The sequence below is a fragment of the Piliocolobus tephrosceles genome, chromosome 1 (genome assembly GCF_002776525.5).
Source record: "Piliocolobus tephrosceles isolate RC106 chromosome 1, ASM277652v3, whole genome shotgun sequence".
NCBI classification, from domain to species: Eukaryota; Metazoa; Chordata; class Mammalia; order Primates; family Cercopithecidae; genus Piliocolobus; species Piliocolobus tephrosceles.
Genome location: NC_045434.1, coordinates 16,089,275 through 16,116,832, shown reverse-complemented (window position 1 = coordinate 16,116,832; position 27,558 = coordinate 16,089,275). Strand labels below are relative to the sequence as shown.

The 27,558-nt window shown below is 42.8% G+C and overlaps 1 protein-coding gene across 8 annotated transcripts in view; it reads right to left on the bottom strand.

Moving 5' to 3' along the window:
- Positions 1 to 720: 720 nt before the first annotated feature.
- Positions 721 to 27,558, bottom strand: part of SIPA1L2 (signal induced proliferation associated 1 like 2) — a 232,304-nt gene continuing 205,466 nt past the window's right edge. For all 8 annotated transcript variants that reach the window (XM_023191817.3, XM_023191815.2, XM_023191811.2 and 5 more), the window contains 4 exons: positions 18,657 to 18,788; positions 6,171 to 6,294; positions 5,123 to 5,204; positions 721 to 2,031 (listed from right to left, as the gene is read on the bottom strand). In XM_023191817.3, the coding sequence (XP_023047585.2) occupies positions 1,885 to 2,031; positions 5,123 to 5,204; positions 6,171 to 6,294; positions 18,657 to 18,788 (485 nt within the window). In that variant the 3' untranslated portion in view covers positions 721 to 1,884. The remainder of the gene's footprint in view (positions 2,032 to 5,122; positions 5,205 to 6,170; positions 6,295 to 18,656; positions 18,789 to 27,558) is intronic.

Below are 27,558 nucleotides of genomic sequence, written 5' to 3'. Positions count from 1 at the left end.
TTAACAGTGTTTCCCTTCACATCTGGATCCATGTTTTGTGTCTCCTGTCTTACACTCGACTCAAATTTACAGTTTACCTCTTCCCGATAATTTTTCAAACTGTTACTGTTTTTGTTTTTTGAGACATAGTTTCGCTCTTGTTGCCCAGGCTGGAGTGCAATGGCATGATCTTGGCTCACCGCAACCTTTGCTTCTCAGGTTCAAGTGATTCTCCTGCCTCAGCCTCCCAAGTAGCTGGGATTATAGGCATGCGCCATCACGCCTGACTAATTTTGTACTTTTAGTAGAGACAGGGTTTCTCCATGTTGGTCAGGCTGGTCTTGAACTCCCGACCTCACATGATCCGCCCACCTTGGCCTCCCAAAGTGCTGGCAACACCAAAGTGTTACATTTTTTTTTTTTTTTAAGGCAATCTTGCGTAAATTACTTCACTTGAGCCACATCTCATGTGGTTGTAATTGAGAACCCCACCTCCTACCTATGAAGGATACCGTTGGGGTTAAATGAGAGGGATGGAAAGTTCAGAGAATAGTGTCTGGCACACAACAGCTACTAAAAACTACTAGGTACCCCTTCCTGAAATCGATCTGGGATTCTGTGAGAAGGCAGCTGAACAGTATTTAATACAAATCAAGGTCCTAAATGGCCTGAAATAAATTCACATACAGTCAGACTGTAGACATGTTAGATCATAAAAAATCTAGTCACCTGACAGCACCATTTCTTATGTGGACTTCTTTTAAACATTTATTAAAAAAGCAAAATGTATGTTCATCTCAAATCTAACAGTTAAAAATGGTAAAGCAATACAAACAACGTGTTACTAGCAGCATCCAGTCGTTAGAATCTCTCACCCTGCTTCTCGGTCTGATCTGTGCAAGCTCAGTCTCTTCTGAGCCTGCAGCTACCTCCAACCCTCATCGTAGTGCAGGCCAAACCAAATTTTATAAAATTAACAATTTAAGGTTAAATAAGCTTAAATAAGGGTGTTAAATACAAGACACTTCATCAAAGCTTCTGTACAAAGATCAACAAATCTGGCATTGTACAAGTGGTTCCGCCGGCTCACAGCACACAAGGAAGTTCTATGAGTTAAGCAGATTCACTTTCATTTTTTTCCAGCAGAGCAACTATACAAAAGTGAACTAAGAGTTGAAGTGACTACTGACAACTCGGTGAGCCATGTACAAGGCATATATATCTTTTTTGTTTGTTTGTTTTTAATCAGAACACTGTTAATATTCAGGCACCATTTGTTCCTGCAAATAAATAAGTCTCTAAGGTAACTGCATTTGAACTAGTGTTAAACACAACAGTGCTTTTTTTCTTTAATCCCCCCGCAAAGCTTTTCCAACTATGTACTATAACTCCTTTCTTATTGCTATGGTAATGTGGCTGTGGAAATAAAACTACTGTACATCCAAAAAAATAGAGCACCTTTAACATTAAAGTATATGTCTGATTATTTGTTCTCATGTTTATTTTACAATACTAAAGCCCAAACTATGGTAAATTGCTTTACATCTCTACCAGGTCACCTGATAAATAGGAAATAAAACCCAACTATCTTCCCTCTTGAGGTAAGCCCAAGCCAGAGCATTGCTTTAGCAGAGTCTAAAAGAAAAAAGGTCTCAACTGTCGCCAGGGTTTACATTCATCTTCACACCAGGAGTTACATTCATTCATCTTCACATCGGCACTGCTCTTTGCTGTGGCTACCGAGAAAGAGTCGAGGCTCCCTGTCCTGCTGTGGTGAATGGCGCTACACAGAATGGAACAGCAAAAACATCTACGACTGGTGGAAAGCACACAGAAAAACCACGTTTGTGACTTCAAAGGGACAAGGGGCATTTCCCAATGGTCCCTTGAGGAGGTGCGGACTGGCTAAGATTTTTTGTCGATGGTGGTGAAAAACCATTCTGTGAATTTCCGCAGCTGAGCTGTCGCGGTCTGGGACTCCTCCTGCAGCCTCATGTTGTCCTGTCTCAGGTGCTGTACTTCCGCCTGGAGAACAGCCTTGTCTTGTTTTTCCTGGTCAGAGTAGAAATAAACTGAGTCATGGAGACTGACTGATACATTCATTCCTCCTAAGCTGGGCCACAAGAATCTTTTACTCTTATTTTTACTTATGTACTTTTTGAGGGGAGAAGGGGTGACTTTCTTCAGTGAGGGAACCTTCCTGATCCTGATTCCTGCTGATGACAAACGGATGGGAATGCACACTCCATGCACCCTGTTCTTTCATCCCACTCTGCTCCCACAGGGTGCTAAGATAGCCTTTGTATAGGAAGGTGTTCATCGTCGTTTATATCACCTCTATCCAAAAAAGGGAGACTACAGTGAGGTGAAAGGTAATAAATACCCTTTGACAGATGCACAAAACTTTCTAAGTACAACATTGGAATCAGCAGAGCTGTGACCTATGTTTATAATAAAATATGTACTTAGGTCTTTCATTCCATCAAGCTTTCCTGCTACACTGTATTTCCATAATGACCCTTAAAGTCTGCCATTAAAAACTATGTAAAAATAATCAAGACTTTCAGAAGAATCACATCTGGAGTTTCCAACATATAGCAATAAAAAAATGTACAGCACGAGTTTCAGACCCCCCCACCCCCCACCGCTGAAAGGGATGCCTTGCCCTAAATGGATAGAGGGGTCACTGTCAGATTGTAACAATCGGTATTTCTGTAATGGGATCTAACTCGACCGCTAATGCCACCAGATGCCACCCACAGCACTGTACGGGAGCGCTGAGCGAGGTGAGTGGAGGCCCCCACCGTTGGCATGTCTGGTCCCGCCCTCAAGGTTTCCTCGTTTCCTGATCCCTTCCGAGGCCCTCCCCAATACCACCTGCCTGGTCACTGGCGCAAAAGACCCTGGTCCCCAGAGGAGGCCTGAATCAGAGCTGGCTACTCACTTCGCTGTAAGGAGCAACTGCAGCCCACCCTGGATACGGACTCTCCCCAGACGTTCCTCACCATGACTCTCGGTCCCAAGGCAGTCTGAGTCCCACAGCTCAGAACATCTCTGCTGTGACTCAGCTGCCCACCTCTCCACATCCCTTTTATTATGACCCAAGGAACTTGGATTCTGCCATGAAGACCCTATGCACGCTCAGTCTTTCCTCCTGAAATTCCCTTCGTCTTCGCGCTCTAAGTGAATCCTGGTTCCCTCCTGAGGACACCGTCCCCAGCAGCTCACTATGGGGGTCGGGCAGGCAGACAGTGCATCCCCTATTGTTCAGGCAAGATCTCCGCTCCTTCCTACAATTCCAGCTCCTTGAAAAAATATGCCATTAGGTCATGAGACCTGCTACCCCTCCTGGCTGCAAAAATTTTACTGTATCTCCAGTCACAACCATCATTACGGGAAGATTCTAGAACCTGGTTTGCTCTTTTCTCCCCATCCCACTCCTGTCATCTGTGTTGATGATTTCGAATCCACTGACATGTTCCATCCGACACTCTGGCCATTCAGCCTCTCCATCACTTTCTCCCAGTGATCTTCAAAACCGGCCTTCCTCAACTCCCACTCCCATGACCGCATCCTATACTGTGCTATTGTCAATGACTGCATCTCTTCCTAAAAGTTTCAAGTTCCCACTTCTTGACCATCACCTTCTGTCTTTTAAAAATAATTTCTCCAGTATCTCCTCCTCCAGTAATGATAGAATCCATCAATCTTATCAATCTTACTCTTATTTTCACTGCCCACCAGCACGTCCGCCCCAGCCATTCCCCAGCAGTGATGTTATTTCTCTTCAACCAGCCTGGACTCCGGGTTCTTTGGTTTATTCATGCACTGTACATGCCCCAGGGTCCTTGTCTGTCTGTCTGTCTGTCTCTCTCTTCATTTTGATTTCCTGTCTAAATCTTAATATTGGCTACATTCAACTCCCCAACGATTCTACACTTTGCAGCTGGAGGTAAGGTGACCAGCCATCCCAGCTTGCATGGGACTTTGCTGGTTCTAATATGGAAAGTTCCATATCCTAGAAAACTTCTCCATCCCGGACAAACTGGGAGAGCTGAAGCTGGGGAAAAAACACACAACCAGGAAAACAGGTATCGCTTTAACTTATGCTCCAAATTCAAATGTGCTTTAGCTTTTTTTGGCAAGTCTCCCAAATATACCCGGTTAGTTTACACACTGTGGTACACCCATATCCTCTATCCACAAAGCTCTTATATTCCTTCTCACCACTCTCAGCTCATGACTAGAAAAAAAAGAAACAATCTGAGAAATTTGCCAACATCTCTGTCTGGACTCTGTGTATGTGAATGAACGTGCTGCATACATGAACACGTGCACGTGCACGCGCACACATACTCTGCTCCACTCTGGTAACTATGTATAAGCTGTCCCTACTCCTATCCAAGGCCAGCTTCCCTCCTTGTGACTAGATCAGAACTCCACCCACTTGCCCTTCACCCTCATCATGATTTCCCTCCCAACTGAATCCTTTCCTCAGCATTCTCACCAGCTACGATTTCTCCCTTCTTCAAAAGCCAAACCAAAGCATCACAACAAAAACCTTCCTGTGACACCCTCCCACTCGCTACCGCACCCCATTCCGTTCCTGGACAGCCAACTGGCTCTCCAGCATGGGGCTGATGGAACAGAGCTCAGCAAGTATTTGTGGGATACAGGATTTAATTTCTTTTGAGGACGGACCAAGTGCAGGTTGATGTGTAAAGCAGAAGTTCTGAGGGCTGTGAAGCTGACTCAAGACAGACACCAGCACTCATAGAGACCAGGCTTTCTGGCAGCAATGGACTCCTCTGAGGTCAGCTCATACAGAGTTGGTGCAACTGATAACTCACTGAACTAAAAAATGCTGGCCCACCGTGCTTCTACTGCACCCTGAAGATTAGCCACATCGAGGGCTAATCCTCATTTACTCATATCCATTGAGATCCCTGCATCCCGCAAAATGAAATACATCAGCTGCAGGTCAGCAGATGGAGTGAGACCTCAGGAGCATCTGTTTGTATTTATCATTGGTTTTTGTGTAAGGCAGTTTTCTTTCCTGAGTCTCTTCAGTTTCTCTGTAGTAGTTATAAGGGGCTGGTTTTATAAGAGAAAGAGTTCTGATTATGCTTTTCCAATAGATTACCTTCCGAAGGTCGGTCTGGAGTTGTCGAAGAATTAATTCCAACTGATTGACTTTCCCGGTCAGTGGTGATGGAGAACGCTCCCTAGCAAATAAGGATAGAATCAGAAAGACTCAAGAGAGTCAATTCAGCATTTTGTTGGTCAAGTTTTCACTTGAAAGAATTATTTCATGTGCTTAGAGCCCAGCAAGCAGATACATTGTAAGATGTCAGAATGGAAGCGTCCATATAGGTGATCCACTGGAAAGCCCATTCCGGGACTTCACTGATTTAAAAAGAGATCCAGAATCTCTATAGATAGACGGGGCAGTAGGAAATCAAAAGATGTATGATTTAAATTGGTTTAGCCAATGGAGACAAGGTAGACCCAAATGAAGTCCTGGGAACCAATTTCCCCAATTTGCCTTTCCCTCTGATGACAACATTATGAAGCTCGTTACCAGTGTGAACATGCAAGTTAACAAAGTTAATTCCAACTTCTATATTCAGCTCACACAGAAGTTGGAATTAAGAATGGATGACACAGATAAAGAATACACATTTCACGTGGGAAGAACATGTCATGAATATAGGGGAAAGACTGGGGTGTTCCCAACATATTTCAGTGGAGGGCATGAGGCCGGATCAAGGACCAGGTTCTGGGAGGAGCCATGCCCTGGGCTGGTGAGCATGTGCAGCCTGGCAGGTGGAAGGCCAATCGGTGAGTTATCCCTGCCTGGTGCTGTTGCAATAATTCGGCAGCAGACGCTGACCTTGAGGCCCCTTCTTGCCCTCTCTGACAGTGAGGCTCACCACCGTGGGCACAGGGTCACAAGTCTTGGCAGGCAGGGGGTGCCCATGGAGCAAGTGGTCATGCAGCTAAAAGCGGTCTCCCACAGCAGGGCAGGGAGCCAAGCAGTCCCACTCAGTCCCTTCTCTGGATTCTTCAGGACTGGGAAAGGGCACGGTGGAACATGGTCACCTGCCTGGCTCAGGGTTAGTCTGTTAGCCGAATCTTTGCTAATCATGCCTGGAACAGCAGGAGGGAGGGGTCCACAGGGGCTCACATACCCAGTCGTGTCCATGAACTCTTTGCCACTGCCTGGATCTACACATAAGGGCAGCTCCTGGGCCCCTTCCAGGTCCTGCCCATGCTGCATATCTGTCAGGGTGCAGAAGGATGCCACCCTCTGGTCTGGGGAGGGGAGAAACACACACAGAAAGAAGGGTTAGTAATCACTGCAAGGCAATGTTTCTTTGTGGAAATGCAGTAGATAAATCAAATCTTTTCCCCCCTTCAAATCAGTTACTGCCTTGTTTTGGAACAAAACAAAGAAAAACAAATTCAGGCAAGCTTCTGAGAAGGAGAAAGCATGGAGATTGGCTGTCCTCCTACTGGGCTGTATGGCCTATGCACATCACAGCCACAGGGACAATTAGCAGACACTGGATTTGCTAGAGCCAATTTGCTTTCTTCTTTCCACATCCCAAGAAATGCCAAAGCTGCTGGCTATGCGTGAAATAATAGTTGGATAATGACTCGACTGACAGAACCAAGGAGAGGGACCTCTCTCTCAAGTTCTCCTCAAACCCTGAGAAGGTTCTGGAGACAGAATAGCCAGGGCACATGTCCCGCTGTGCACCCCCAACCCTCAGAGCGTGAATAACCATGCAGACGTGCAGACACACGAAATATACAGAAAAGGTTACAGGATATCAGGAGCCAACGAGCAGCCCCAGACAATCACCTAGATAGGACGTGTGGTGACAGAGCAGCCCCAGTTCTTCATCTGAGTCAAGACCTGAAATAAGATTTAGAATTTTCCTATGAACAGGAGTATCTCTCTATACTTGAGAATCTCGAGGGCCCACAAAATGTGGTTATGTGAAGTACAGTGTGTGTGTGCGATGGACCAGGGGAAACCCTTGAGAGCCAGTATCATGTAACTCCAATGCAATAAGATGACACATTTCATGTTTTCACTGTTGATTGGAAGCAGTACTGTAGTGTACAACGAAGACACATGGTATGCCATACACACATGGATCCAACCACGAGCATACACAACTGTGGGCTTACTTAAATGACTCACTCCACAAATCCACAGAGAGTGCTGCTGAGAGAGATAATAGCTAAGTAATCTCACTAGAAACCCTTAAAGGAAGATCGGAGGGGCACAGTATTTATAGCAGTAGTACCAATTATCAGTATGACTACAATGCCTTATCTTAGCACAAGGACATTTTTATTCTTGGCACCAGGAACTTAACATTCAATGTTTTAAGAGGTAGGAAGGAAAGGGAATAGAATAGTCTTAAGAATGGGCGCCAGACTGGCCCGGCTCCAGGGGCTGAGCGCTGACCGAGAACAGTAATCCAGAAATGCTGAATGGCACGCAGAAAAATATTCTGTTTTTGAATCACATGGAAGTGAGAACCAAGCAATCTATTCAATGATCACTTCACCCTCATTCCCTGGAGTCTCTCTGCTTGGTTTCTGAGCACATGTATGTATCTACACTAGGAATCTGAGGTATGTAGCAGGTGTGTTAGTGCTGTGGCGGTCCTTTTCCTATGAATCGATTAATGCTGGAGAGACTGCACTTGGGTCCGTGTCAGGGGTGCTCTGTTCTTAATTTACCCCACTCTACCTCCCTCTGGCTGCTGGACGAGCCAGCTCATGAGGCTACCTGCTTATTTGCTTTATGGCAGGTCATATACTTCCAGTTAATTAAAAAGGATGGTGACATTGAAGCTGCCAGGAATATATGAAGGAAAGCCAAGGCACAGGTTGTCGCCATGGTGCTGAAAGCACCATCAGTGTCCTGACAGAGGCCTGGGTCCTCCTGAGTGCACCCAGCTACTGATCGCATTGAGAGTTCTCCATCCACGTGGCTCCTTTGCTAACACACCTGCCCTAGGCAGGCAGATGTCTTTCAACTAACTTTTCTGTAAAGTTCCACACATCAAATCTTCTGTAAGATGATAAACATTACATAAGTATACTTTCCTGAGAGAGAATCATGTTACCAATTTGGTACTGCACAGTAGGCTTTTTGCATAAAGTAATCTGCAATTTAATTAAGGTCAACAACATAATTGGGGCCCTGCCAACTTCTACATATGATGTGACATGCACAGCAGAGCTGGGGGCAGAATCCTGGCTGGGCTTGAGCTGCTCTAGGGGCTGGGTGGGGAGGGGAGGTCTGGGCTGCAGTGGTGTCCAACATAACCCTCTGTTCTGTAAAGAGCTCAAAATATGGGAACACATCACATTTTAAAAAATCATTAGGAGATATATTTTTATTCCATAGTGACTTTAATCACTGACCAGAAAAGGAATGGAAAAGAAAACAGGTAAAAATTTGTCTAACTTTTTAGGAGTTTCATTGACTCATCCTCATTTTATGCAAGCCAGTGATAATTCAGGTACGTTTCTATCTTTCTTAATATATTTGGGTTTGGTGGTTAAGTCTAAATACATGGATGAACATGCCTTAGCTTCCTTCATCTGTTTTTACCTTAATTAATAAAATGCCCACATATTTAACAGAAACAGAATTTGCTATAGGCAGTCATTCAGACATTCCCTAGGGAGAAACAGGGTCCTACTGGTCAGAAGGCAAGAAGCCAAAACCAGAGTTTTGCCAGCAATGTAATTTCACAAACAGGATTTCACTTTGGATTTGAAAAGCCTGGGAGGCTGAAATGCAAAGAGAATGCTACTTGATTAAGTACAGACACCAAACTACTTTATAAAATAGCTAATCTTAGAGACAGTTTCCAGTGGAAGCTTTATGCCCCTACAGCTTATTTCTGTGACAATAAATATTCAATAATCAAGCAATTACTGAGATAGAACCAAATGGCACAAACAAAACCATCAGAAAAGACAAGCACAAGAGTAGGAGCTTTATATGCATTGTTAAGGTTGGTCCAGATCCCATCACCCACACTCCACACGTGCAGCCTCTTTGGTTTTCTTTCCCGTTCTTTCCAGCGCGAGCAGATCTGGCTAAGGTGGAGTGCTGGGCATGGCTGACACAAAAAACAATCCATCCTTTAAAATAATCTCTTAAAAAAACTTATTTCAGGCCGAGGCGGCCAGATCTCGGTCAGGAGATCGAGACCATCCTGGCTAACACGGTGAAACTCTGTCTCTACTAAAAATACAATAAATTAGCTGGGCGTGGTGGTGGCTCCCTGTATTCCCAGCTCCCGGGAGGCTGAGGCAGGAGAATGGCATGAACCCGGGAGGCGAAGCATGCAGTGAGCCGAGATCGCGCCACTGCACTCCAGCCTGGGCCACAGAGTGAGACTCCATCTCTCACACACAAAACAAAATAAAACAATAACAAACTTATTTCAATGTCAGTTCCTTATTTAGTACATTTAGCACTAAACAAGAAGATGAACAGTCAACAGGCTATTCCATATTCTAGAGCCAAGATGGCAAAACAGATGACTGCAAGTCACTCCCATGACCCTGTCTATGATGCCTGAAGCACTAGGAACATAAGGCCAAGGTTGGATTGGTGGGGGTGAATGATCTGATCAATGTGTCATGTCTGTCGAGCGTAAGGCCAAGGCTGGATTGGTGGGGGTGAATGATCCGATCAACGTGTCACGTCTGTCGCGCATAAGGCCAAGTTGGATTGGCGGGGGTGAATGGTCTGATCAACGCGTCACGTCTGTGGAGCATAAGGCCAAGGCTGGATTGGCAGGGGTGAATGGTCTGATCAACACGTCATGTCTGTCCAACATAAGGCCGAGGCTGGATCAGGTGGGGATGAATGGTCTGATCAATGCGTCATGTCTGTTTAGGGTGAGGAATAGGACGACAGTGCTATAGGATACATGCCAAATGGGACATTCAAGTATGAGGCTAGATTAAATTAAATGTATGTCCACAAACAAAGCTGTTCAAATACGTCTTTGTTAGAACTGCAAACTCAAGACAAAGTAGGGTTTTGTAGCTACATGTAGAAAATTAAAAGTTTTGATTCTGACTCCTGTGCTTATTGTGCTGCAGAAAATTGACTTAACTGGCCACTAGGAAAGGAAAAAAAAAAATGCTGCACTATACTATTTTCCACCTAAAATTCTCTGGTTTAGACTTTTGGAAGCCCATCCATGCACGTAGAAAGAAAATGGTCTAGTATCTGCCTATGAGTAATTAACAAGAAAAAGTCCTGAAATTATTCTTTATTTAAGAAATAACTATTGCATTGGCCTGAAACCATTTTAATTTACTTTTGAGATAATTTAAATGGATTTACTATTCCAAATTTGACTTTGCATTTTTCATCCATGTAGTAGTCATTTATCTTTCCATTTTTTTCCCCACTACTTATGTTACCATTAGGAGTTACTCAGTAAGTCACATTTTGTTTACACTTGTATACACATATACACACACACTCTCTCTCATACACACAGTGGTCAAATGTCAATAACTATAACAACTTTATCAACTTTAAGCTGAAGCTTCGTAACAGAAAAAGTTCTCCATAAAAAGTGATGTTTATTATGCTCTGTTTAAGAAGTCAAGGGCCTAAAGAACACAACAAATTAAAGATACAGACTTTGAATTTTTGGGAAATATGGTTATGTGGAGCATTTCATTGCCACAGTGGTGCCTGGCATGTGAATTGCAAACTCTGTATGTGTGTTTCACATTGATATTTGTGTAGGGGCACACACACATCCATGCTCCCAAACAGCTACGGGAAGATGGTATTCTCCACTACCAACTGGGGAAGTGTGGAAACCTAGGAGGACGGGCCTTCGTGGGGCAGCAACATGGAATCCAGAGTCTAAGATCACCAGTTGGTCATTTTGCCTTTGAAGCCTGTGTTCACTGAAAACAACATTATCCATTCAACAAATGCTAAAAACACATCAACTGCCTCTTTCTGATATTCTGACGAATGAGAGATACTTGAAATCCTAGAGATTTTGAAGAGACTCCACTTCCCTTCCCCAGCTTCACTGTTTGATCCATAGCCAGGTTTTCTAGTTGAATTTATTCCCATTACCATGTTTAACGAGGGATGAAAGCCATTATGTACATTATCAGGTACCCCCAAACTTGATGTGATTCTACATAACAAAGGGTATAAGCACTTCAGGGTGGCACAACTATGATCTTATTGAACTAGATAGACCATCAATTTCACTTAGGAATCCTGACATGTAAGAAGGACACGTCTTGCCCTCCAATAAACAAAATAACTGCATACATTAAAACAAAGTCTAAAATGTGACTCAGCCAGCTTTTCGAACTTGATCTTCACACCATGGGGGAGGCATAGGGCATCCAACTTACTTTTGCCTTTCTAGACCTATGAAGGACTGTGTGGTTTTTTTTTTTTTTTTTTTTTTTAGGTGTTTGGGTAAAGATATGTTACTTGATCACTTATTAATTTTTTTAAATGCCCAATATTTTTCTATTGGAAGCTTTTTGATTCTTTTTAATAATTTTCTGTCAGCAAATTCTCAGGAATTAGATTTCTGGTTAAAAGGTGGGTGCAGTTTTCTGGCACTAGTAACATACTATCATATTGCCTGAACATCTTATAAAGATGGATCACTTTATAATCTTTATAATGATACCAGCTGTGAGTATTCTTCATAGCTTCCTAGAGCTATTGTATCATTTTTCATATTCAAAAAGTATGAGCTGGTAGCTCATTATTCTTTAAATTTACATGTGTGGTTGAACATTTTTCACCTTCTTATTTATTGTGCATTTGTCTTTTGTGAAATGTATATTCACATGCCTTGACCATTTGTTTACTGTGGGTTTGGTGTTTTTTTGTGGGGTAAGTTCCTTTATGTACTTTAGGTATCCTGGTTTTACCTATCACAATCACATTCTTTAGAAATCTTTTCCTAAAGTCCAATATTTCCTCTTTTATTTTAACATTCTCTTTCAGGTTCATAAAAGGTCTAAATATTTAAATACCTTTATCTGACCATATTATATTTTGTATGTTCTGTCACTACTCCATAATTAAAGCATAATCTTGCTTCCAAAACTGTAATCTTACTTTTACTTTTTCTAAAATTGGCTTTTTAAATACCTAAATCCAAAAGGAATACATAAATTCCTTTCCCATGTAACCCTTAAATATATTCAGATTTCTGTCTGAGCTCTTAATTTTTCTTCAAAAGTCCTTATCCCTATTGAGTTATTATGCTGTTTTAATTATTATTAAGTTATAATAGATCTTTTGGTTGAATATCATTTACCTATTTTCCAAATGGAGGCAAATTTAGCTCTTTAACTATTTTTCTTGAAATTGCATTAACTCTACAAGTTAATCCAGGAAGAACTGTCATCTTTACTATGAAGTTTTCTATCCATTTTCAGTCTTACATATTAAAACTTTTCAGATATCAAAGTGTTCCTTGGAATTCTCTCATAATTCTGATGATGGTTTACTTCTCAAAGAACATGTTAATTCAATCTTACTGATATATCTAAGGTGTCCTGTGACTATTACAGTGGAAAGTTGTCTGCAAAGACAGCTGCCAACAACTCCTCCCTCCCTGTGTGCACCTGCCATCTCTTGCCATCAAGAGGTAGAGGTAGAGTCTATGTCACACCCCTGGAATACTGGCCTTGTGACTACTTTGGCCTAAATAGAATGCGGTGAATATAATATTCTGGGACATCCAAAACCAGGCCTTAAGACACCACAGAGCTTCTGCTTTTGCTCTTCTAATTCCTTAATTAGAAGAGCAATTGAATAATAGAAGAGCATGTGAATAAATACAACTACTCTGCTGAAGGCAGGGGTCCCACTAGGCCTCAGCCATTCCAGACACAGACAGGTGAGTGAAATCTCCTTAATACTCCAGATCCAACTGAGCTCCAGCTGCATACAGCTGCTTGAGGGACCCCAGCTAAGATCATATGGAGCAGAAGAACCACCCAGCTGAGCCTAGTCAACCCACAGAATCATGAGAAATAATAAACTATTGTAGTTTTTAGCCATAAATGTTGGGGGTGGTTTGTTAAACAGCAATAGGTAACTAAAAAAATTAATAACACTTTGAAATTATGCTTGTAAAAATATATTTCAAAATACCTATTTACCTGTTTTATAATCTCTAATTAAACTTCATTTTGATCTTTTGTATTTTCTATGTATAAAACCCATCTAAAATTTTTTATTTCCGACATTGATTCCTTTTTTCTTTGCATTCCTTGTTTAAATGTCAAAGATTCCAGTATAAAAATTAAAGGGCACAGTCTCAAAGAGTACACTTGCTTAGTTTCTGGACATAAGCAATCTGCTTATAAACATTTTCCATGAAGTACTATGTAACCATTAAAATAGATATTAGCCTTTGGGGATATCTCTCAAATCTTAATTTTTAGAAGAAATAGGTTTTAATTCTATTAGATATACTTTTTTGGGACAAACTGATACAGCTTTTTATTACTTCACCTATTGTAACTTTTTAATTAAAGTTTTTCTTTTATTAAACTCTTGCCAATAACAATGAATAATCTTTTCAATTTACTACTGAATTTCATCTAAGCTTTCTCATACTAATATTAAAGACTGAGATTATATTATCTTTCGAGTGTGTATGTGTTTATTAGGAAAGAATCCTATCATGCAACTGCAGTGACTTGTTATTACCTCTAGGATAGGAATGTTATTACCTCTCCCTGCTTCTGAATTTCAAAAAAATATATATAAAAGGGCATCATTACTCTGAAACTCTGAAAACAATTAACTGTAAAATTATTATTTTCAGGTAATATTTGGTATTTGGGGATATTCTTGGGTGACTTTTTCAATGCCTTCCACACTTTGGCTTTTGACCATTTCTTATGCTCTCTGCCATGTTTTCTTGCAAGACATAATCTAAGTACCTTATCCACCAAATGTATTCCTATATAGCTGCTTGACATTCCTTAGTAATTAAAAAAACTCTATGTCTCTTTTTTAAAATGTCACCCAGAGAATATGTGAATTAGAAAATATAGAGGACTGAGATTCACATGGGGCCAGAAACTGGGGGTTAGGGTGGTGTACCAGTATTTTGTGCAGAAGGAACCAGCCAAGTAGGCTGCCAAGGTGTGCAGAAAATTAAGTGATCAAGTGCATCATCTTATACCATTAGAGTAAAGACAGAAAAGTAATTTTCTGGGTAAATAAAGAGCCCCACAACTGGGATCAGCCAAGGTGGGCAGATTGTGTGTATGTGCTACCGTGAGTTAAGGAGGGTGTTCTGAGCTTGCATCTCTAGACTGTCCTTTGACAGGTTTCCTTCTGCCTCTACAGCTAATTACTAATACTTTACATTTACATATTTAGATTTACAGGAAATCTAAACATGTAATTCTTGAGAAGGGATAGGGACTCGTCTTGACCAGATTTTATGGCTCAGGCTGGCCTGGTTTGCATTATGGTGGGGAGTGCAAGATCCCAAATGATCACGAGGTCTTCATGATCCAAGCCAGGGAGAAGTAGTAACATTCCTATCCTAGAGGTAATAACAAGTCACTGCAGTTGGTCTGGCGTTTGGGGGGTAAGGCAGAACCCATTGTCGTCTGCAGGGAGATGGCAAAGTTCTGCACAGGTCATTTTCGTCCCACTGTCTTTTTCTCATGTTAACTTAACCTTCTTTCTAATATGGTTCATTTGTACTTTTTATGTTTTGGATCAAATTTGCTATTGGTTTATCAATATTCAAAGAAAAACTGAGGTTGTTAGTTTTATTTATAAATTGCAGTGTAATTTCATTTGCCATTTTTTTTTTTTTTTTTACAACTTATTTCATTCCTTTATGTGTTTTTCTTTCACAGTTTTCTTGAAATCTTTTTGAAGTACAGTGAAGCTGGTTAATTTTCCCTTTTTTGCCATTGAAATAAATATTTCTGAAACATATTTTTCTTTAAGAACTACCCCCTCTCTGGGTGTAGTCCAGATTTAGTTAGCATCTTTTTCATGATCCTAAAAAAATTACTCTTGTCATATTCATTAAGTCTTCCCAGCATAATTATTATTAAAGTAACATTTAAAACTTTCTAAATGGTCATATTTTTGTGTTTTGCTTCTGTTTTTCTCATTTAAATCTATTATCACTGCCTTAGGGTCAGCAATGTGGTCTGGAAACATGGCTCCTTTTTGGAGGGAGCTTACTGAGTCCTTGTGCACAGAATGCCTGGCTCTCACCCACAACTATACTATTTATTATGGTCCTTGCACTAATGGAGTTTAAACATTTAAGTAGTCACGATTTGACAGCTTAATTTGGTGCCTCTGCTCTATTTTTAAATGGTATAGTAAAATCTAAATTCTTAAACTTGTGTCCAATGTCAACTTTAGCCCTTAAATGAAGGTGAACATATCATATGCCAAAATGTGTAGCATAAATGAGGTAGACCAATGGGGGAGAGGCAAGTCTGGCTAGGGATCAATTATACTATTGGATTTTATAGGGATCATGGGATCTCAATCCAACAGGCAGGTAAATTCCATTTTCCAAGCCTGTTTTCAGATATATTGACTGAAATATGCGCACAGGATTATTCCAGGGAAGACTGAGGCAATAAGCCTTTAGAACTGCCTTTGTTAGTTTGTAGCAATGACATAAACAAGCACACGACATGTTTGGCGCTATCTTTTCTTTATAATATTTACTCTAGCTCAGAAATGGCCTTGAGAACTGGTACAAAAAGAAAAAGTCATGAGGAGGGCAACTGGGTTATCTACCTGAAGACATTTCTCTTTAAAGTGCTAAGGAGATTGATCACGCTCATCACCACCATGCAACTCAGGAGAGAGGGCAGCAGGTCACTGGGATGCAACCTGAGGCAACACTGATACAAGGGAATCTGATTAGCCAAAGGAGGCACACATTCTCAACTGAATTTTCATAAGCTGGCTACTGTCTCACCATGACATGCCACCCTATGGAGTAGCATCAAAAATTAAACACAGCATTAACTTCTTCCACATTATTTTATCCATCAATGTTAGAGCTCAGATAACCAAAGTCTTCTCCTTTGGCAAACAGAATACAACAGTATTTTCTGCTTAATTTAGGCATCCATGTACCTGAGGGCACTGCCTAGGGAGAATTTCCATGTCATACTTTTTCCCTTCTGTGCCAACTACCACCTATACTCTTACTTCAGCTTAGAAATAACTTGTTGATATCAAAACCACAGAACTAGAGGTTTAGGACGAGATGAAGCCTTCCTTACAGGTTCTTTGGTTCTTCATTTTATAGATGAGAACACTGAAGCCCAAATTAATTCAGCACATGTCCAAAAGGATTATTATTTAACATTCACTGAGTTCATATTTGTAAAAGACCTAGAATAGTATTGGGACAAAGTGTGGATGTCACAGTAGCTAAGTGACTTGTCCAAAGGCCTATGACCCAGAAATGGCTTATGACCAAAATCCCTAAATTCATCATTCAGTCCATGCACCATTTTGCCTTCGTCTAAGCCCCTGAAAAAATGCATTTTCTAGCAGTCATTTTATTCTGAAGGAATATTTGAAAGGGGTGGAAAGGAACCAAGTACAGACATACATGAGGGCAGATACAGAGATAAGGTGACAAATAATTGTTTTAAATCTGAAAGGTGATCACAAAATGCAGAAGGATCTAAGATGTTGAGAGCTGTGATATGAGCTGGGATAGTTCTGGGTTGCACAAAACTGTGCATATTGAATACCTACTTCTCATTATTAGCACTTCTCATTTGTTTATCTTGATATGTATCCGATAAATACAGATAGAATAATAACAGAGGCAGCCCTCCCTTAAGAAACTCATGTCTTGAGCGACAGGCATGTGAAAGAAGCAGAATTCAGTGTGTTAAGTACTCTGCAGATAGTTACACAGTGAGGCCACACAGAGATCTTATCTCTGGTCTTATCTCTCCTGGGGCAGAAAGATCTGGTCAGAGTGAGAGACTGTAGTGTGTAAAGAACACCCCAGAGAAAGAGAAAACGGTGTTACCTGCTCCTAGATTGCTCTGGACAGAGGTAAAGACAGTGTTCCTGTGCTCTGGTGCTGGGTCATGTACAAGCAAGTGCTAGAAGCATGGGGAGCCCAGGAAACAACTAGACCACCAGCCTGGGGCTTCTAAAATACGCAACTAACTTCTGGTAACATCAGAGAATGAAGGTCTCCCCACAAGGCAGACAGGGCTCTTCTGAAATTTCTACAAGGAGTGAGTGGTTTATAAAGAAAGCAGTCTCGTTCCTTCCATTTAGGAAGCAGTGAGCGCATATTCATGTTGCAGAAGCTTCCTCCTAGCAAGCTGCCTTTCACCTACTTCCCTCGTGTCCACCTGAGAGTGGATTCCAACTCCTGTTCCCAGAGGCTCAGGACCAGAGGCACTGATACCAACTGGGCAGAGCAAAGCCACCACTGGGCCTCCCTAACGTGTTAAGCTGGTCACAGATGAGGGGCAGTGAAACCTCAACCTTCTGCATTTTGACTTCAAATGCACCTCCCCTCCTGGGAAAAGAATTTGATTTTGTTTCCTGAGGCCTGGTGTCACAGGTAACGGGGCTGTGCTAGCAGAGACTGAGAAAGGAAGAGAAATGGGGAGAAAGAGAAGGAAGGGCCCTCAGGCCTGAGAAGGCAGCAGTGGACTCGGGTGCCTCCAGGATGCTGTGACTCGGTTACACCATGAGAGTCTCACAGAGCGCAGGGTGTTAACGCCTACTAAAATGATCCTGCCTCCTTTGTCAGTCCCAGCCGCCAGGTTCCCCAGTGCCAGAGCCTGCCATCGTAAAAACTCACTGAGTAAGAATGCAGCGACAAAGGGCAAAAAGTCAAGTCACGATCCTGAGCGCCACAGGTTTATATGGTATCACCGTGAGGTCCCGAGCTGCACGTGAAGCAAGCATCTTCCTTGTTTTGTCTCCCTTTAACTGCGAGCTGCACAAAGGTGTTCCTGAAGGGGTAGCCTCAACCAAAAATGACAGAAGACAGTGTGGCAGCTGGATGGCTCTTAGAGACTGGCTAGCCCACCTACCCTCACTGACCCGCATTTTAAGAGGAGGAAGCCGAGGCCTCGACAGGTGGAGACACTTGCATGGGTCAAGCCGATCATGCCAGAGTCTGTGTTTATACCAAGTGACTGGACTCCTCAGCCTGTGCTCGTCCGGGTGAGCCCCGCAGCTCCTGCCTTTTAAATGTGTCCCTTACATTATACCTCAGTACGCTATGAGGAAAGACGCAAGGTGCTCCCCATACAATCACCTCTACTTTTCAGATAGGAAACAGAGGTCCCACCCAGGTCACAGATGGTGCCAGAGCTAGAATTCAGATTTTCAGACTTCTTGCCTAGTGCTCCTTTTACTAAATGACATGGTCTCCCTCAGGAAATGTCCTTAGTCGTAGCCCAAGCCAGCCCCTGCTTGTTTTCATCGTACAACAAGGCAAAGGATTCAAAACTTTAATCAGACGATGGGAGACAGACGCGCTCCCCTAAGATGCCAAACAGGCCCTGCAGGAAAGGACTCCCAGGGTAAGGGGTGAGGCCAGAGACTGGTGACTCTTTACCTTCAAATGCCCGTGCAGCGTCCACGAGGTGGGTCCAATCTAACCCTGTGGCTGTGTCCGGGAGGGGCATCAGGCCAGGGTCTGCGCACTTGGACTTATCTGATAAGGACCCATCGGAGAACCAGAACTCATCTAAACAGAAACAAAACCAGAGAGTCAGTCAGTCAGTCAGTCACAGCACGGGCACCATCCCAGAGTCAGTCAGTCCACAGGCAGCACTGTCCCTCCAGAGTCAGTCAGGACACAGGCAGCACTGCCCCTCCCACAGTCAGCCAGCCACAACGCGGGCACCACTGTCCCTCCAGAGTCAGCCAGCCAGTACATGAGCATCATTGTCCCTCCTAGAGTCAGTCAGGACACAGGCAGCACTGTCCCTCCCAGAGTCAGTCAGGACACAGGCAGCACTGCCCCTCCCAGAGTCAGTCAGTCAGTACACAGGCCGTACTGCTCCTCCCAGTGACTCAGTCAGCACAGGAACCACCATCCCCTCCCACAGTGGCCAAGATAATTTTTCCTGCTCTTAATGGAAAAAGAAAACATGAGGCTGCAGTTGCCCAAAAGGGATATAGCTGGAAAAATGGAGGTTTGTAAGAAGCAGCCGAGTCTGTACTAGTGAGAAGTCGGCCAGCACGTAAGGGCAGGGATGGCAGGGAGATGAGAATCAAGCCTCTGTACACTATTGTAATTTCACGGTTTTCTTCCAGGGTGCTTGAGTACAGCCAGGTCTGACTGTTGCAGGATAAATTCTCATTTGCTTCAGGGGAGACTTTCCTCTTTTTAAAAGTGTTGCAGGCTTTACGTTGCTGTAAGAAGTATTGGAGCAATCTCCATCCTGATTTATAAAGCTTACTGAGCAACACATCTAAGCTGAGCACCACAAGCTTGAGATGCTTCAAATACCAACTGATTATAAAATGCAGTAAGACTAACTTTGTTTTTATTGCTACTTGAGATTGAGAATGTTATTTTATATACAAAGCACAAACACAGTGGCTGGACTACCTTTCTGACCTAATAAGATGGTTTTATCAATGGCTAAAGCAGAAAGCACTCACCCATCCTGTATTCAATGTTGAGTGGTTTTCCTTTGGCTATGAATGGACCTTTTCCATTTCTTTTTCTCCTTAAACTCTCATCAAGGTACTTAAGTGTTTATGTCAGTAATAAGACTCGTTGTTAAGAACTTATCATGCATCTGAGGACAAGTTCTAAAAAGGCTTCAACTGGACTTTCTTTAATGTGCTTTTCTGAACCTGCCCAGAACATTGCATGCAGCTGCTTGTGAACACATCTGACTAATTAGACCAATCAAAATAATGACCACCTGGCTGTCTGAGCCTGCAATTATGTTAAGTAAGGGGGCATGATTAACCAAATGCACCTGTAATTTTTATTCCCACATCCCTTTGGGTGGCTGTGAAATGCTGGCATCGGGACTAAGACAGCTAGTAAATTTGGCCTTGAAGGAGACTGACAGACTTTTGAGACTCTGGACAAATGCAGCTCTTACCGCATCTCTAACAATTACAGCTACACCAATTTTCCATGCTACCTACCACCTTTAGAAGTGGGGGTAATTTTCCACCTAATTATTCCCTGCCTTTATTTTGAAGGGAACTTAGTAATGGATATATTGTCAACATTGTTTCCACCCTCCCTTCTCCATATGCTCTTCTTTGAAACAACACTGGTTCTTCCTTGTTCTACTTGTGTGTGATGTGCTCGTCCTTGCCAAGAGGTTAACCAGCAGAGGAGGGAAGCAGCAACACAGGAGTGGGAGGTGGGAAGGAGGGCAGTCAGCACTCCCTGTTTCCCAGGAGCATCCTCGCTCTCTGCTGGGCAAAGGCTGGGCTGAACTGGCTGTCAGGTCCTGTCTCAGTTGCTTAGGAAGAAAGGGTTCCAGAAAGGTAAAGAAAGACCCTCAAGCAGAAAGGTAAAGAAGCCCGGGAATCTTCCTTCGCTTAAAAAACACTTTCTTCTCTCTCTGCAACTCATATGCTGCTTTGCTCAAGGCAAGTTTTCTGCACCAAGTATAAAGAAATCATATATGGAGGCAGCAATTACTTTTGTCACTGATTTCCACACGGCTGAGCTCTTCGGGAAACGGTGCAAGAGTGGCATAGCTCTGTGAGGGCCGCGGAGGTCAGGCAGGCTGGAATCTGGGCCCACTTGCAGCACTGTCCTCCCTCCTTCCCTCACTGGAGGAGAAGCATCACGGAGTGGAATGGAATTCTATTCAGATATACGAACATTTCTACAGAAAGTACATTCTGTTCATCATGTTTTACTAAGAAATGCCAACTTGTGAATTTTCCTTGTGTTTATAAAGAAACAATCCTTCACTCCAGCTTCTGGCATTCTTGAAGGCTAACATCAAGCCTAACGCACATTCTATGCGCTGTCTGCTTTCCCCCTAAGATCACTACACAACAAGATCCTTACTTCGTGATAACAGGAGACAAGAAAAGAGAAAAATAACACAGTAGACAAGAGGGGTAAAATGCAATGAGAACAGAGGGGACAGCGGCCAGTCCCCTGATTCACAAGCTGGGATGTGAGATTAATGTCCCTTGCTTCCCCTTCCCTGGTCCCTCCTGTAGCTGTGTGCTCAAAGAGCCATTCTTCCCCAATACTCGACAGAGTGGTTTCCTGACAGTCTTGGGTGAAATAATTAAAGCTTTGACAATTCCTAAGCACCTCTAAAGTTCCTGATACGTGGCCATTCATAATTTTGCCAAGGCACAAACGTTGAGTCTTAGTGGCCCGGAGTGTGTGAGCGGGTCCAGATCCCCACAGAGCAGCCCAGCCAACCAGCTCTGAAGGTCTCTGCCCACTGCCCCTACCCAATGCATGCAGAGACCACACACTCAGTGGCACTAATGGCTCTGGGATCTGAGATGGTCTCGGGGTGTACATTTCACAACCAAAGGCAAGCCCAGGCAACCCCGCGCCACTTATAATCTGTATGGCTGGCAAAGCAGGGAGGAGAAGCAAAGGACATTTGTTGGTGACATTTTTTCTTTATTACAAAATATTGTCCCCCCCCTCTCCTCCAGTGGTGAATGGGACTTCTATGTGATACTGCAGAACTAGCAAAGAACATTAGCACAGATTAGATGTCTCCTTTCCTCTAGGGTTTGTCTGGAGCACTGGCCACTCGGCAGTCTATCCACAATGTATTTGATAAGTGACTACTGCCTGCCATGTGATAGGGGCACAACAGAAGGTAAGGCAGACAAGGCCCTGCTCTCTTGAAGCTTTACATCAAACACAAGACAATAAATGAATAAGCAAGAAAATACAAGGAGTGATTAAGTCTTCTGCAGAAAACAAAACAGGGTAATGTGACTGTGAAGCTTGGTGGCCCATTTGGGGGAGGGCTGTCCAAGGAGGGGACACTTGGCTGAGACGCAAATGATGAGAAGCTTCTTAATGAAGAGCATAGTTTAGAAATAAAAGCTGTGAAAAAAATGTGGATTTAAAGCTAGAATTCATCATTTTTCCGTAAGCAGGAAGAGCCTCATGTTAATGGAAGTCTCATTAGACGAAGAAAGAGCCACCTGTGTATCTCCATGAATAATCAACATGAAAAACAGACATTTTCTTTTCCATTGATTAGAATATCATGTCACCGGGAAAATTTACTATTCTGTTTTTGTTTTTTGAGACTCTGACACAGTCTGGATGTTGTCCCCTCTAAATCTCATGGTGAAATGTAATTCCCAGTGTTGAAGACAGGGCCTCGTGGAAGGTGTTTGAGTCCTGGGTGGATCCCTCATGGCTTGGTGCTCATGATAATGAGTGAGTTCTCATGACAGTGAGTTCTCGTGAGATCTGGTTGAGTGTGGCATCTCGCCATCAGCTCTGTCTTGCTCCCTCTCTTGCTATGTGACACTCCTGCTCCCCCCTCTACCTTCCATCATGACTGTAAGCTTCCTGAGGCCCTCACCAGAAGCTGAGGCCAGCACTATGCTTCCTGAACAGCCTGAAGAACCAAAAGCCAATTAAATCTCTTTTCTTATAAATGACCCAGCCCCAGGTATTTCTTTACAGCAATGCAAGAACAGCCTAACACAGATTCTAAATCTGCCAAAATTATTTGCAATACTTTTATCACTCCCCCCATCACCCAGATGATATTTACTGAGCATCTACTATATTCCAGGAACCACCGGGTACTACCTCAGAACCTAGGGACAGAGTAACTAGTAAGACACAAGTTCTATCCTCAAAGAGCTCTGTCAACAAACAGACAAATACTGTTGGTCTGAGAGGGGTTTGGATTAAGATATGCATAGTGCTGGCTGAGTGTGTTGGCTCACACCTGTAATCCTAGCACTTTGGGAGGCTGGGGTGGGCAGATCACCCGAGGTCAGGAGTTCAAGACCAACCTGGCGAACATGGTGAAACCCCGTTTCTACTAAAAATACAAAAAATTAGCCAGGTGTGGTGGCACATGCCTGTAATCCCAGTTACTCAGGAGGCTGAGGCAGGAGAATCGCTTGAACCAGAGAGGCGGCGGTTGCAGTGAGCTGAGATTGTGCCACTGCACTCCAGCCTGGGCAACAAGAGCGAAAGTCCATCTCAAAAAAAAGGCATACACAGTGCAGACCTGGAGGGGCAAGGGCAATTGATCACCTGTGCTTTGTGATGCCACAGTGGCTGGAACTGTCTTGTCTCCTCAGTTGTACAGTTTTATACGAAAGGCACCATTTGCCTCAGGTATCAAAGCCTGTTGTTTTAAATCCAGCTCTCGCAAGCCTCAGGAGCCCAAACAACTCTTCTGGCCAATTAGGACAAGACCGTGACCTCTTCAGTTGGGTGGCGGGCTCGCTCCCCAGGTGCCAGCCCAGGAAAGTGGGAGGCACAAGTGTGGGACCCATTTGCAGACTCCCCACATGGAGCACGGTGACCTCCTGGCATAACAAGTTTCTCACAGAGTTTTTCCAAATGGAAACCTGAACCAATTTTGCATATGGTGTCACATACTAATGTCAAAGATGAGACATTTAGTGAGTAGAAAACAATAGTAACTGAATTTAGTTCATACCCATAATACTTCCTGGGAGTTCTCAGGATGAGTTAAAAAACAGGAGGGAGGGGAGGCCACTGTCTTGAAAGCATTTTTTGGGCACAGTTGGGTAGATTCCATCCTACCTCACTTCTGGAGAAGATGCTTCTCTGTGCTCATAATTCCTACTGCCCATGTTGCATACGGACCTAAGTCAGCCTTTCAAGAGACTCATGAATACTGAAACAGGGGTAATATCAGGGAACCACTGCCTGCGCACCTGCTCTGGCTTGCGACATTGATCTTATGGCTGCCTGTCTGTTTACCCAAAACCTGAAATCACAGTAACTATCTTTACCGAGTCTGGGTTTATTGCTATTATTATAAATGCCAAGGAGCCTCCCAACAGCATTTCCTGGTGGTCAGATATCTGAGGTTTCACAACTACACTTTTCAGAAACCAGTATTACAGGGAAGACTGAGGACATCTGAAAAAAGAGAAAGAAGTATTACACTGAATAATACTGCCCAGTCAAATACTGAATAGTCAAAACCCTGTTCGCAGGCGGATGGACACCTTGCCATGCCACCCTTGGCAAAGAATTCTTCTTCTGGTGGTTGGTAGTCCTTATCATCTACAACACAAAACCACTGAGGCTACACGTGTGGTCTGAAGCAACAAGTGCAACTATTACATTATAACTAAAATACCAATTTATTTAATTTATTCGAAACTCTCCCACCCTCCCACTTTTTAACTTCAAGGGGCATTCTTTGTGATGTGCGTAGGTCAGAACTATAGGATTTGAAACCACACATAATATTCTCTATTTTCATTTTTGAAATCTAAGAATTCTCATTAGTCCATTCTCAAAAGAAGATTTCAGAGTTTTGATCTCTGTTCCATAAAAAAAAACAAAAAATGATCTTTAAGCCGGTGAGCCTGCCAGTGCTTGGGATTGTGCTGAATGAACCCAGGTGTCTACCTGCCAGGGAAGAAAAGGAAAATATGAGTGCTATTCAGTGTCACTGGTTATCCGGCCTGTGAACTGTGTGTTCAAAAGCCCACTCTCATTTTTTTTTTTCCCCATCTGGGCCCTTAAATAAATTTTCTTCTGCAATCTACCAATGACAAAAACAAAGATCCTAAGCAAGGCAGAAATGTTTCAGAAATACTCTCAACTGCTGGATTAGGTGATATTTGCACACCTCCAAGTTGAAGACATAAAGATACAGCACATTTCAGTGACTTCACAGGAAATATAGATGAATCATGACATGAATTACATCCAAAATGAGCTTAAGTATGAAGATTAAGATCTTAGTCTCAAGAGAAGAAAGATTGAGACAGATTCAAATCTGTAACTTGTAAAAGCTAAAAATACCTGGAAGAGAAGCCTGTGACCATGATAATTACATGTAGAAAAGGTGCAGAGATTAGGTCTTCCAATATTCACTGGGAAGAGATGGGCAGTTACTGGTGCTTTGCCCTGCAACCCTCCCTCCACATTACATACAAAATCTGATTGAGTCTCTCGTGGTGAAAGATTCTCTTTCCTCTAGGAATGCTCTATGTTTTAAAGTTTAAAAGAAGAGTACCTGCGCTTTCTGAGTTTTCTGCCCAACTCCATCTACACAGCAATTTAAAACCATCTGGAACCAACCTCTGCTCCAAGTTTTAAAGTGAAGCTATGTCTCTCTGAGAAACTAAGAGAAACTGCTGGGCAACTTCAAATATTCCTCATTTCTCGCTCGAAGACATCTTCTGGGCATTAACACTCACATTTCAGCTTTCTAGGCTGCTCTAGTTTTTGACTGTCAAACTATTCTTAAAGAGTGGTATCTTCTTAGAGAGGGTCTACAGAATGGCCAGAAACCATGAAAGGAGGATTATTCAAACCTGTCTTGAGCAGATTTTAATGGTGCAAAAGTGATACATACTTGGTAGAAATCATAATTCAAATTCTGAATTTAGAACTTTTCCCTGGCTAGTGACATGTGGTATGACACTCTGTGGCAATGCTGAACTGTGGCAGTGAGCCACACCTCCCAGTCAGCCACGAGATTCCATGGGTAAATAACTGATATTGTATGATGGACTGTTGCAAGATGATTTTGCCCAATTAGAGGCTAATGCAAGTGTGCTGAGCATGTTTAAGGTAGGCTAGGAAATGCTATGATGTTCAGTAGGTTAGGTGACCATATACATGGTCAACTTACAATATTTTCAACTTATGGTGGGTTTATCTGGACATGGCCCCAGTGTAAGTCAAGGAGCATCTATAATCATGTAGGCGATTGTGGCAGTCAGAAGGCCAGGGAACCACAGGCCTCCATACAACTAGATTCTAGAAGCTTAAACTTTCCATGAACAGGGGGGTTGGAAATCAGAAGTTTTTAGGGGAATAGACTTCAATACAAATTACCTCCAGCCTTCTGATTTACATTTTGTTAGTTCATCCATCAAGCCTAGAGAACATTTTCTGAGTAGTTTCTTAAGTATAGCTATTGGAGGAGATGTATCACTAAATAAGAAGGTTTCTTTAAAGAACAGCAAATGGCAAGGAAAACTCTTAGTGCTTTTTCTAGAGAAGTAAAAATGAAGACAAGTAAGGCAGTTTTCAACTAGGACAGTGAATGAACAGTGTAAACTTGACTATTTCCTAATTATGCCTTTGAACCCATTAAAAAAGGACACAGTTCTCCAGGATATGACTAGATAAATAAGCTACAGTACATCTAGATGATGCAATATTACTCAGCTGTAAAAAGAAATGAGCTATCAAACCAAGAAAAGACATGGAGGAAGGTGAATGCTTATTACTAAGTAGAAGAGGCCAGTCTGAAAAGGCTGCACACTGTGTGATTCAACTATACAACATTCTAGAAAAGGCACAACAATGGAAATAGTAAAAAGATTGGTGGTTGCCAGGAACTAAAGGGGAGGGAGGGAAGAACAGGCAGAGCACAGAGGATTTTTAGGGCAGTGTAACTACTCTGAATGATACTGTAATAGCGGATACATGTCATCTTACATATTTGTAGAAACCCATAGAATGTACACCACCAAGAATGAACCCTAATGTAAACCAGGGCCTCTGGGTGATAACGACCCGTGCATATAGGTTCATCGATTATAACACATGTACCACTGCCACTCTTTGAAGGCAGGGGTTTGTCGACAGTGGGGATAACATGCTGGGGGAGGTATACGGAAAATCCCGGTACTTTTTGGTGTGAACCTAAAACTGCTCTAAAAGTCTATTTTTTTTTTTTAAGTGAAGCTAAAAAAAAAAAAGGGACATACCTCTTTCACATGGAAACAAAATGAAGGGTAGAACATAAGACAAACATAACACACGCACCATGAAGAGTTCACAGGCACACTTCAAACACCGTAAATGAACTAACGTTTAGAGGAAAATAGAGTTTTACCGGTTTTACAAAAGCTTTTAAGAGGACGTTAAAGTTACCTCTTTATAAAAAAGGGAAAACAACTGGAGAAATATTAGGAAAGTGGCCTAGGTCTGTCTGACCTTTCACATGGTTGTCAAGGTTTCTTCATTTTAGGTAAATGGACTCTTTATAACTGGCAGGTAATTATGTTACTTAAAGAAATAGCTTAGGCCAGGTGCGGTGGCTCGTGCCTGTAATCCCAGCACTTTGGGAGGCCAAGGTGGGCAGATCACGAGGTCAGGAGATCGAGACCATCCTGGATAACACTGTGAAACCCCATCTCTACTAAAAATACAAAAAAATTAGCCAGGCGTGGTGGCGGGCACCTGTAGTCCCAGCTACTCAGGAGGCTGAGACAGGAGAATGGTATGAACCCAGGAGGCAGAGCTTGCAGTGAGCCAAGATTGTGCCACTGCACTCCAGCCAGGGTGACAG